Consider the following 13272-nt stretch of genomic DNA (forward strand, 5'->3'; position numbering starts at 1 on the left):
TGCCCTTTAAGACTAAGGAGAAGAGAGAGAAAACTCCTGCATGCACAGTCAGCGTGGCTCGGTGTTGCTGCTGCCAACCTGGAATTATAGGTTAACTGATGCTAATTAATTAAAGCTTCATATGGCTTGCTTTTTTAAAAAAAATTGCACGAAGTGTTGCAGTCTGAAATCAAGCAGAGGAAGCAAGAGTAAAGGAGGACTCAGCTGTGCCTGCCAGGTCTCAAAGTTTTACTATGAGGGCTTAAGGCTACATTCAATGAGCCAAGCACGTTATTTTCTTTGGACTGCATCCAAGAAGCTCTTCCAGAGAGGGAAAGAAAAGGCAGCCGTCACTTTTGTTTCACCACTTTTCTTCAAACGTTAACTGCTTCCTCTATAGAACGGATCTGTTTCAGGAGAGTGAGGCTGCTCTCAAAGTATCCAGGACGTGAAGGTACACGTGAATTGTGAAGGTAGCATTCCAAAGCCAACAACTGGACTTGACTGAAATAACAGGAAGGTGCTTAAGGATTGGCTAAGCTCCTGAGCACCTTTTGACAGAGGTGAGGAGGATATCACGTGACGGCAGAGGAGCATTTCTGAATACCTGCTTGAACAAACAAACGACTCAGGGAATTATTTTGTGAATCTCAACGTTAGGCTATCACCCCAAGAGTATGCCGTTGTAAAACCGTGTGCTGGCAAAGAGATAGAGAACTTTGCACTGGGTGCAAACTTGGAAATCTGCAGTAACAGAGGGAGGATGAAACTTCCTTTTTGAGGGATGCAGGAGACAGAGAGACCTGTGAACTCCGCAGCATGGAAGCACAATCTCAATGAACTTTCAAATCCAGGTCTAGTGCAGGCAGTGGGATGTGAAGTCAGTGGGATGTTTTGTGTCTGGAATTATGTTTCCCACCGACCCAAACTGCTTTGATCCCCTACCTGTCAAGTAAACAGGTATGAGGGAGCTTATACAACAATAGAGTAGAGAGAACCCTTCTATGGTGTGCTGGGGCTCTTAATTTTAACATACTTCACTTCCCAGCTGGAGACCAACATTCTGTAATTCAGCAAGATCCTGTGTTCATCTGCAGACTACCTATCCAAGGCTTCATTAACCTGTGACCCCAAAATTCAGGATCCCCTCCCAAACTGAAACCAAAGTTTTGTGCTAGTTTAGTGCTGTGTTGTGCTGTGAACCCTGTGTTTTGTGCCACCCCCACCCCTGAAACTGAGTAAATGACACTCAAACTGGGGGCTATAAGGACACCCCAAAACCCAACCTTGTTCAGTTGGCAGCACAAAACTTTGGCATCAGTTGCGGGGGAATATACTGAATTTTGGGGTCACAGGTTAATGAACCTCCTAGCCAAGTCAGGTGGCTAGCTAACAACCCCTCTGCCAAGGCCTGTAGTTATGAAAATGTCTCTGTCAATCACTGTAACCAACTCCATAGAGGCACCATCTTCACTTTTCTAAATGAGCACATGATGCACCTACCAAATGTAACCACACACCAGTCATCACACTGAGCTCCAGATAAGGGCAGTTTTTACACAGGAAGCAGCTCATGTAAGAACCTCCCTATTCTGCTTTTCCTCCCTATTCTTTTTCCTATTGACTCATTTGATCTTCTTAGAATGATCTTTTGGCCAAAAGTGTTCTCCTTCCCAAATGAGGCAGCTGACCCTTTGCAGACGAGAAATTCTCTAAATCGGAGAACTTTGGCTGGTCTTTGCTGACACAAAAATCTATGAATCAGAAACCTTTGGATGGTCTTTGAAAATATTAATCCACTGGGAAAAAATGGATTCCGTTGAACATGACTAACATGATAAAAACTACACGTCAACAGCAGTCCTTCTACACAAACTCTTTTCTTAGCTCCATGGGTACCTCTTTAGCTAGTAATATGAGATGATGAGTATGTCTGTGCTTCTTATTCCTTTTGTTAACATATGCCTAATACTTGAGATGCTGTGCTCTCAAAACATGACCTATTATCAATGCAAACAGAACATTGCTAAGTGGTTACCCCAAAATGGCAGAGTTACAAAGAAATAAAGTCACTAAAATGATCTTAAGAGTCTCACAACCCGACCAGAATTGATGGGCTTCATATGCACAATTTTGGGGACAATATGTATTCTTCCTGCTGCTAGATGTCTCCCTCAATTCAGCTGATGCGCTTAACACCTCTGCTGACTGGGGAGTTCCTGCTCTTCTTGGTGCTTCCAACATTTGACAAGCCTTTGTCATCCCTCTCTGTTGTTGTGTGCAGCTTCAGCTCCACTTGTGTTACAGCAGAGAGAGACACTTTAAAAACGTACACAGGGTGAAAGGTTTTGTCTTTCAAACTATGCTACGCTTTGCTCCCAATTGGATACAGTACTGGAATTATTCTTATATTTTATTCCCCATTCCTCTGAAGCGGCCTGAGCTTTTCAGCTAACTGTGGCAATGAGGTTTCTAAAATGCATTTTCCCTCCCCTAAGACATGATCGCTGCTGAAACCAGGTTTGATTTCCAACAATTCTGTAGGTAACTTCTCCTTACCCACAAGGAATTGTGACATCTCCTTGGATTGGCCAGTTTCCAATAACTGAGGCACATAGACTGGACTTTGCTGTATCTGAAAGGCCTGCAAGCTAGATTTTTATTCTAAGTGTTGTAATTTGAGGTTGTTAAAGCTTTTGCCACCTTTCACGCAACTTGAATGTAGATGCGTTAAGTTGGAATTCCACATGAATTAAGTAAGAAAGGCTTATCCAGGTCTGATTACCTCAACAACTAATGTGTATGAATCCCTAGGAAGAAGCATCTGTTGGGGTGTAAAGAAAAGAATAAAGGGAGGACTGCTACTATAAGTGAGATTCTAACATGGAAACAGATTCTAACATGGAAACGGATCAAGTTTTTTAAAAGTCATTCTGTGGCAGTACCAAGTGTCCTGGCCCTCACTGGTAGGCAAAGAACTTGAACTACGGATTCAGTTTCTGTCAAAGGTTTTAACGCACAAATCAAATCAGTGCACAGGAAAAGTTCAGGTTGCACAAAGGAACATATGTAAAAGAGGTATTGGTGCATGGCTAAACTCAAGCTAAGACACTGATCCAGCAAGTGACATGATCCCCGCACCTCTCTTTTGAAGAGCAGGGTGGCCATAGCTCTTAGTGCAACAAGTGGCCGGAGTCTCAAAAGGGGGCAAGGAACTGGGCACTCCTTCAAGTGTGTTGGGTCTTTGAGGTGTCCTGGGAGACAGAGGCAGTTTTATCAGCGGCTCAGTATCTGATTTACTTCAAGTCACCTGCTGCAAAGGAGGAGTCTCCTCACTGGCAGGAGGAAGGTGCCATGGGAAGAGATATGTGTCAGAGGGTGTGCCATCTCTAAGGTCCAACTTTACATCCCCTAAACCACCAGGCTTCTTACCTGACTCAAACACCTATTGGGGTCCCAATTTCACTCCCCTCATCCCACTAGGACCCTCACCTGTGTCATCAAGCTCCCATTCCCCAAGCTTCTCCCATTCTTCCACAGGATCTGACCACCCCATCTCCATGATCTTTCCATGGCACTCATAAAGGTGAGAGTGACAATCTCATGGGGTCACCAAAACAGTTCTTAGACAAGTAAGAGTGAAAGAAAAGAAAATTTCTCAAATATGTGAAGAAACTTCCTGAGATACACATGACAAATGGGTGCTGGAATGGGTGGTGGGTTGCTTAACAGACATAACCAGTCTGAATAGAAAGCTACAGAAATAAAGGGAAACAATATCGAAATGACTGTTAGGAATTAAAACTAATAGGATTCCATGATCTACCACTTTCTCCCTCCACTAACCAGAAACTCATTGTAGATCCCTGAAAAGACAAAAAATGGCTAAGTTAAATGTTTGTGGAAACAAAATTTATTTCAAACCAGCACATGTTTCCCCCCAGCAGTTAGATATCATAAATTCATACCAGACTGGAGTTCGTTGCTGACTTTTCTTTAATTTCCCCAGAAAGAGACAGAATAATCTACGCCCTTGACTCTATGGCTGTTTATGTTCCTTGCCATAATCTGGTTTTAAAAGTATACAGAACAGAAGATTTGCTCTTGCATGACTGCCAAGGCCATTTTCTGCTTGAGTTATCTGATGAGCAAAAGCCTGCTCAAGAAGGTACAGATCCCCTTATCAGGGACAAAGTGAGCACCTCATTAGGCTGTGTCCCAAGCACTGCATTTGAGAGGGGCAAAAATTATAATATTCAAGATGGCCCTTTCTGTAATCCAATTACCACCTCCCACCCCCGCCACCTCCATTTATGTTATCTCTGCTCATCCTCCCAGCTCTACTTCATTATTACATCTAATTAAACTAAGAGACCAGCCTAGTGCTTCCTGCCAGCAAAGAAGGGGGGAAATAACCAAAGTGGAGCAATTGTTTGTGTTGACAGAATAGCAGCAAATCTGTTGATTTTCTATATAAGTTACAGAAATGTTAAGTGAACAAGTCCAATGTGAACATTCATGAATATCTGATTTGTTCCAGCTCCCAAGAAGCACTGCGTCATATGACCCAAACCTGCAGGTGGCTGCACTAAGGCAGGGGTTGACAATGTGGTGTCCATGGGTGTCAATGTGTCTGCCAGTAGCTCTTATAGCACCGGCAAAAAGTCAAAAGAAATATCCCCTCAAAACTCCACAATGCATGAACAGTGCTCAGATTCTGACTGTACTCGCTCAGCCTTTCAGACATCGAAAACATCCCTTAACCCTGCCCACATTTCAGTGGATGCTATGGCTGTGCACCCTTCCCTCCCTGCTGTACCAAACAGAGACGTGCAAAGAGCTTCTCTCTGTCAGCAAGCCTAGTGGTCATTTTGTGACGGAAGTCCATGGCACTTTCTCAAAATTCCAAGTGCGTCCACTGACCCCAGAAAGGTGGGCAAGCCCTGCACTAAGGCAACATCTGACGGGACTGGAGGTCCCAGTAAACATGAATAAGGAGAGACATATCAGGGCTGAAGAACCTATGTCCCTCTGGTTGTTACTAGACCCTGAGCTCCCATAAGCCCCAGACAGTCTGGCCAACTGTCAGGGATGATGGGAACTGTAGTCCAGCAACATACGTTGTCCAGATGTTCTCCACTCCTGGGAGAGAACATCTTCCTCCTGGCACTGAAGTGGCTTTGATGTAGATATAGATGGTGATTTAGCAATTGGTAGCTTACTGTGACGTGCAGGCAACTCCTTGGTAATCTGGCTGTCTCATTTGTCCTGCTGCGTGTAATGAGAGATCTAGGTAAAGGTAAAGGTACCCCTGCCCGTACGGGCCAGTCTTGACAGACTCTGGGGTTGTGCGCCCATCTCACTTAAGAGGCCGGGGGCCAGCGCTGTCCGGAGACACTTCCGGGTCACGTGGCCAGCGTGACATCGCTGCTCTGGCCAGAGCCAGAGCCAGAGCCAGAGCCGCACACGGAAACGCCGTTTACCTTCCCGCTGGTAAGCGGTCCCTATTTATCTACTTGCACCCGGAGGTGCTTTCGAACTGCTAGGTTGGCAGGCGCTGGGACCGAGCAGCGGGAGCGCACCCCGCCGCAGGGATTCGAACCGCCGACCTTTCGATCGGCAAGCCCTAGGCGCTGAGGCTTTAACCCACAGCGCCACCTGCGTCCCTCCTAATGAGAGATCTACCATATATCAAAATGCATAGATGTGTGTGGTAAATGGTCTGTTACATATGTAAATATGTAAGTGCTTTATAGTCATCGCACTGAAAGAGGCACGCTGATCTAGTCACATTCATATTTCTAACATGACAGTCAATATTCTGAACATGCAGTACGTAGTAAAAATGCTTGGGGCAATGATAATTTCAGTGCATCAGTCAGCAACAATTGCTTATTTTCGTTTATTTGTGTGTGTGTGTTTTAAAGCAGATAAAAAAACCTGGTGCATCATATGTTACTTGTAACTGGAACCTAACATAATTACAAGCCCATAATTTCTTGACCATGAACCCTCTCCCCACCTAGTTCTATTCCACTATTCTAGGCAGGTTTAATGAATCCAAGTGCAGAATAAAATCCCAGTTGGAAGCGCTTATATAAACAACACCTTCCATTCTGGCATCCTTAGTTTAGTGGGAGATATTCAAAATATTGGGTTGTAGCCGACTTAACTTTCACCCAGAGTAGACCCATGGAAATTAGTGATGCCCATTAATTTCAATGGGTCTATTCTGAGTAGAACAAACACTGGATATGACCATAGTTAGTGGCCTAAGAAAGTGGCTTTTAATTTCACTTTAAACAGGAATTATTTTTACTTTAAACAGGAATTTAAACAGCTAATTCCACATACTCTAAAGCAGCATAAGGTAGTGGGAAGAAATGAACTGACAAATGAATTAAGCAAAAAATAAAAAAAAAATAAATTACTCTCTGGTTTGGACACAAAAGGAACTTTTTAAAAAATCCCATAAAATTATTCACATACAAACTTTAGGAAACTTGCCCCCGTCCTCTTCTTTCACTTGAAATCATATGAAGGTCACTATTTATTCACGTTTTATCACTAGCTCTACATTTCCTACCCTCTTCTCCTCTTAGCTTAGTGCTCCGTTCACATCTGGGTTGATTTAACAAGTGATTGGAAATGTAGCCTCCTGATTTCCCGTTAAATACTAGGCACAGGAAAAGAAATAGCACTTGTTTTTCAGTGAGTTTTGACAGCCATCCAAAATCCAGTGCACACCAAAGAGCGGTCTGTGGTTTGATGGCAAGGGCCCAACATTTCTGAAACATATTCTTGGGAGAAGGAAGCAAACCGGGCTTCGCCAGAAATAATGACACAGCTTCACTTTATATTTCTAGAAATGGATACAGGACTTTTAATTGCTAGCCTTAAGCAGAGTAACCATTCATTCTTTGCCACAGCGCGTGTGTGCTTTGGATCACCAAGCGCACCATGAGCAAACCCTTTAAAGCCAGTGGGATTACTTACCTGTGCAAACATATAGAGTTAGGAACCAATGGTAGATTGCACACCTCTCAAAGGGCTGCATCCTGAGGGACCCAACCCTGAAAAAGCCTTTGTACATAACCTCAATACTCATGAGCAAGGAATAAGATGCAGCCAAATGCCCTGATCCAGAATTCTGGGTATGGCAGAGATGCTCATGAATCCCACCTCAATGAGGTGGAACTTGCATCACAGTCCTCAGGCCTACAACATATATGAACCTAATGTGGGGGGGGGGTGTAAGAGAGAGACAGAATTTGGAGGTCCCCAAATTCTGGAAAGCCCTCCCCTCCTAGGTGCATCTTGTCTCTGTACAGTCATACCTCGGGTTACTCAGCTTGCGTGTTTCTGGGTTGCGCACCACGCCAAACCCAGAAGTACCGGAATGGGTTACTTCCAGGTTTTGGTGCTCACGCAGAAGTGCTAAATCACACTTTGTGCATGTGCAGAAACACCGAATCGCGACCCATGCATGCAGACACAGCATTGCGGGTTGCAAACTTGCCTCCCGCGGGGATCACGTTTGCAACCCAAGCGTCCGCTGTCTACATTTTGATGTCAGGTCAAGGTGCACTTTTTTGCACAACCTTTGGGGATGGAGGAACCTTTGGGGATGGCTTAATTGTGTTGGGCTGCGTGTAACCTGCCCTGATCCCATAGGGGGAAGGGTGTTCTATAAAGGCCTTTGAATAAATATCGCTGGCTTTGTGTCAAGAATGTTCAAAATAGTAAACCATTGCACATGCCCTCTGCTGAATGTTTAAACCCACTAATGTCTCTGTGGCCACGGACTGCATGAAGTATCTAAGGAAGATTCATTGTAGTTTCCATAACAAACAGCCGCATTCCAGCAGGAAAGATCTCGAGCCATGAAAGTCAAAGGGCTACCTCCTGAAGCAAAAGTTTCCACCAGCTGAGTAACACCTGCAAAGGCCACCTCTTCGACACTAGAATAAAAAATAAAAAAACATGGCTTCCTGCCAATACCTTCATGCGGAAACTTGCTTGAAGCGGGGGGAAAAAAGGAGGGAGAGGAATTAGCAATTAGTGCGGCTGGGATTTCCCTTACCCTCCAGGACGGAACAGCAGGTTGGAGATATTTAAAACCTGCGAGGGGGAAAGGAATGGCTTTCTCCCCTATTGCCTTTGAGTATCTCTAGGGTTTAAGGGCACCGCTAATGAAACCACTTTGCATCAGATGTTTAATTGTTTTCCTCCTTGTGCAAAGACTTTTCTTTTAACTGAAATGCTAAACGGCGAAGAAATCTGCCACAGCTGGATGAGAAGCCAGAACACTGGCCTCCTATGGGTATGTGAATGCAGTACATTATAGATCCTTAATCTGGCAAAGGGTCAGGTTGCGTGGTTAAAGTGGTACATGGGAACAGCAGAGGCTTATTCAGTTTGGCCATGCATTCCCAGTGTTTACAGTAGGTCTATTCAGATTAGACTTACACACTTACATCCACCTCTGCTCCAAGTGAGATTTGGAAAGTAAGGTGGAATCTACACACATATTAAAAGAACGCTGTGAAAATGCTTTTCTAAAAAATGTTTTGAAAAATACATTGAATTTGCCATAGCTCACTGTCGCCATCTAGTGTCACATTTGTATATTGCACTTTACAACACAAAACGTTTTATTTGCAGCTGTATAGTCAAGTCCAAGAAAGCAAATTCAAGGAAGAAATAAGGCAGAAACTGGCAAAATTCCAGAAGGCTCTGAAAGATGTTCCATAGAGGCATATAAACCCTGTGATCCAAACCCTACTTTCAAGCAGGATCCCATTTACAGGGATCAGGTGATTCCATGCTCAAATATGAATGATATTTCCCCATTCCAAGTGGTAATTTCTACAGGAATGGAGTAGGTCAGGGGTCTGCAACCTTTAAGACAAAAAGAGCCACTTGGACCCGTTTCCGAAGAAAAAAAAACTGGGAGCCGCAAAACTCGTCATTATAAAAATAACTTTTTTGTCACTTTTTTATTATTTCTTTGTTTGACCCCTCAGAATTACTCCTCCTCATAGAAATAAACGTTGAATTAACAAGTTACCTTTTTTGTGTGTGTGTTCTTCACTCCCCTTCAAAACAGTGACCAGCGTACATGCCCCCTTTCAATGTAGCGGGCGGGCGGGCGGGCAGGTGACGTCGGGACAGTGCATGACTAACGCACGCACCGCCCCCATGTGACGTCACAGCCAGTACAGTGCCCGCCACAGTGGGGAGTGTCGGGGCGCACAACGTGCCTCCTCCCCTCGCTAGTATCCGCCCCGGAGCAAAGGTGTAAAAGAGCCACATGCGGCTCCGGAGCCGCGGGTTGCTGACCCCTGGAGTAGGTGAACAGGCAGCATGGAACAAAGTGTTTTGTCATGGAACAGTGTTCTGTCATGTGAACTAGTACAATCCTATGCATTTCTACCCAGAAATAAGTCCCCCTAGGTTCCTATAAGGCTAAAGCTGAAATCCTATGCGCCCCAATTTGGATTGTATGTATGTGTGCGTGTGTTTCATTTCCAGCACTGCTTGAATGAACAAGTCACCAAAGACCTCAAACAATCTACCCTTCACAGTGATTTACTCCTGCTATTAAATTAATCCCCCTAGTAGAGGAGAACATAACTCACTTCCTAACAAGATGTGAGGGGCTGTGGAGGGGAAGGAACGAACCTAAAGCACATACCAGTTTTTTTCAATGCAAAACAGGTTTTAAAAATCCTCCAAAATCATTATGAATTTGTTCCCTCGTGAATCACATTCAAAAGGACAGTTGTCGACAGGCTGTAGTTCTAGTCAGTCCTCTTCAACATTGTCTATTCACAGAGGACGCACAAAAGGGATAATAAGCGCCCGAGAAAGATTTTATGAGCATGGGTGATAAAAATACAAATAAAATATGTATAAGAACTAATGTCGCTGAAAAATCAAAGATACGATTTGCAATATCGCTAACGGAGGAATTACATATACAGTGGTACCTCGGGTTAAGTACTTAATTTGTTCCGGAGGCCCGTTCTTAACCTGAAACTGTTCTTAACCTGAAGCACCACTTTAGCTAATGGGGCCTCCTGCTGCCTCCGCGCCGCCAGAGCACGATTTGTGTTCTCATCCTGAAGCAAAGTTCTTAACCCAAGGTACTATTTCTGGGTTAGAGGAGTCTGTAACCTGAAGCGTATGTAACCTGAGGTACCACTGTATTCTCTTTGAGCAGGACCAAACAAGGCTCCCTAAATTCCTGCACTCAGAAAACCATTGTGGGAGGGAAAAGGCTAGCTAGAGCCATTTTTCTTGTCATCTCTGTTACGGTTGCCATCTGGATACAAAAATTGTTGAGCTCCCCCGCCCCCCCTCCCAAAAATCTCCAAAAATAAATTGAAATTTTTGAGATATTCTTTTAGGAAATTCGCCCCAAAAAACCAACACTTCCAGGTTGCCATATGCCCAGGTTTCCCCAGACGCCATTTCCAACAGGTGAATCCTGGTTATGTCCAAGAGATTCTGGATGTATGACAGCCCTAATCTATGTGAAAGGGTTTTGTTTTTTTAGTGAGATGATCACATGGCTATGTGAGCCCCCACCTGCAGTTTGGAACAATTTCATCCAGAAACAGGTTTGACCATCTCATTGAAAACCAGGCCACAGTACCTTACATATGCATGTGAAGGGCTTTGAACACGGTATCATTTAATTGCTATTAATAACCAAAAAATGGAATTTCCACGTTCAAAGCTGATTTCTCTGATTATTTGATGCTAGAGACAAAATACGGGAGAAGCTAGCTGAGAGGTTCGTGAGAGGTACCCAGATGGCCTCTGAGACTGGCTTTCCACTAAGACAGTTCTCATACTGTTATGTGGCAACTTAACTGAAAGTTTTTAATTTGGCTGCCAGTTGCTCCAGAATGCCTTTCTTTCAATTCTTAAAGTATAGGTCCTTTTAGTTCATCATCTTTCTATTAGAAGCTTCATCTCAAAATATTGAGTTTTTGATGGAAAATAACCTCTTCACGTTTTTGAATGAAAAAGCAATGTCCTTCTACATTAGCAAGAGAAGCCAGAAAGTCTATGAATCATCCAGCTAAATTCTTCCATAGAGACAGACACAATAATTCTGACATTAGTACATCATGTAAGACACACATATTTCTCTTTATAAACAATGGACTTTTTTTCAAAATTAAAAAAATAAAACAAACCAGGAACGTGCAAGTATTCAAAATACTATGTTTTCCAGGATGTAGTGGCATGGAAAGTCTGGCAATCAAGCAAGAAAATATTCAGTACAAGGGTCAGAGTAAGCTTGAATAATTCTGCATCCTAGACATTGGAGGAACTGTGAGGGCAACACAATCCAGCCTGAGGGTAGACATTTCTGAACACTCTGGCTAGTAAGGAGAAATGTGTTTCAGAACTGGCCACACATATTATTCACACGTGTATTTTGCAAACTGACACAGAAGTGTGTAGTAAACTGAACTTAATATTGGGAAAAGGGAAAGATGCGAGAAACAAAAACTTACAGAATACTTCACTTCTGGATCAAATGGCCATCTCAGGGCCAAGATACACAGGGCACTAAACTGATCTTTGAATCCTGTAGTATAGCACCAGAAGGACTGAGCGATGTGATCCCCCCTGCCCCTCCAATATTTGGGCTGGGTCTCAGGCTCAGCTCACAAGACAATATCCACTTCACAACTCTTCTTCCAGATTAGATGCCCCGAACCAGAGTTTTCTGTCCCACATGCTCAAAGCAGGAATAGTGTAATACTACACTATAAACTGCATTCCAATGAGTTTAGTACATGTGGTAATAACATTTGTTCTCATTAATACATTCTGGATTGTCCTCTGGGTTCCAGATGCAATTTGAGAACACTCACTCTCTCCCATTCCAATTCAGGATGAACATCGCTTGCCCTATTTAATGTTGTGGGCTGTGCTTTATAAAGCAGGACTGGACCCCATGCAATTGTTCTACAACCAGCAACAGTAATGTTTATTTCTGAAATTAGGATGTTAAATAGTGAAGCTTTAAGGACACACCATGAGACATGATATCATAGCCTAAAAATGCAATCCAAACAACCAGTCTGCTCAGCTTTACAAACAGCAAATTTGAATGTCCTGGCAAACTGTGAAGGAGTGATTTACAAAACAGTAGGTAATAGCTGGATCTTTCTCCAGGAGCAACATGCCAGTATTTGAGAAGCACATACATGACTTCATCCTGGGCCTAGTTTTTTGTACCTTTAACAAAACCTCAAATAATAATAATAAAGACTTTGCACTGTGCACCAAGAGGCTCGTCTCAAAGTGATTAGAGATTTGGTTGCAGACCACACAGAAAGCAAGTTGTTTGTTAGTAAACATTTTCTTCCTTGCTCTTGCGTTTGGCATTGCTCCTATCATGCCTTCCAGGGCTTATGATCTGTCACAAGGCCACACAGCCTCTTAGAATAGGAAGCCCACTAGAGTTGATGATCACACATTAAGGGCAATGCCATAAACCCCATTTTAAACAAAAGTTCAAATAAATAACTGGAGAGAACTCAAATTGCTTCCACAAGCCACCTAACTGCTCCCAAGAGCCTTTGTTCTGAAACCTGATAACTAGTTAACATTTCTTTCTATCGACATGACTTTCCCTTCCCCTTCTTCGAAAGGAGTACCAGCTAACTGAGTAGGGTCCATTATGAAGTGGCTACAAAGCTTCATGAAGCTCCCAATACTTACAGTGAAAAACCTTGAAATCTCTGGGGCAAGTCTTTCTGTTTTCACCTTCCATACCAAGGGAACGGGAGAGTTCAGTATGAATGCCAATGGCCTCTGGTGAATATGAATTGAAGAAATTGGATTCAAATGTAGGGTGACCTGTAAAAAACACAAATACACACCAACCAATTAAAATGTGGCTATTATTTGATAAATATTCAAAAAAAATTAATATTTAGGATTTATATAGTGCCTCTTTAACATTTCAAGTGCTTTGTGTACATTTTCTCAGTAATCCGTATACACAGACAAGTTGATAAGATGATGATGATGGTGATGATGATGATGATTTTTTATGTTACAGATGGGACTGAGGAAAAGGAATGTGCTTAAGCCCACCTGCTCAGTTCATGACTGATGTGAAATTTGACATAGTAACATCCTAGGCACTGCCAGGGCTGGGGTGAGGGGTTAGCAATAGTGTACATCTGCAGAGCCATCTCAAGGAATTTTGCTATCTGTGGCAGAGCAAAAAAAATTCATGCACACAAACTCAAAGTAGGC

At 43.2% G+C, this 13272-nt stretch overlaps 1 protein-coding gene across 1 annotated transcript in view; it reads right to left on the bottom strand.

The window, feature by feature from the left end:
* Window positions 1–13272, bottom strand: part of TGFBR3 (transforming growth factor beta receptor 3) — a 137629-nt gene that overhangs the window by 45154 nt on the left and 79203 nt on the right. Inside the window, exon 4 of the mRNA XM_079981301.1 lies at window positions 12730–12867. Within this exon, the coding sequence (XP_079837427.1) occupies window positions 12730–12867 (138 nt within the window). The remainder of the gene's footprint in view (window positions 1–12729; window positions 12868–13272) is intronic.

Source organism: Podarcis cretensis (genome assembly GCF_951804945.1).
Source record: "Podarcis cretensis genome assembly, chromosome: 6".
Taxonomy (NCBI): Eukaryota; Metazoa; Chordata; class Lepidosauria; order Squamata; family Lacertidae; genus Podarcis; species Podarcis cretensis.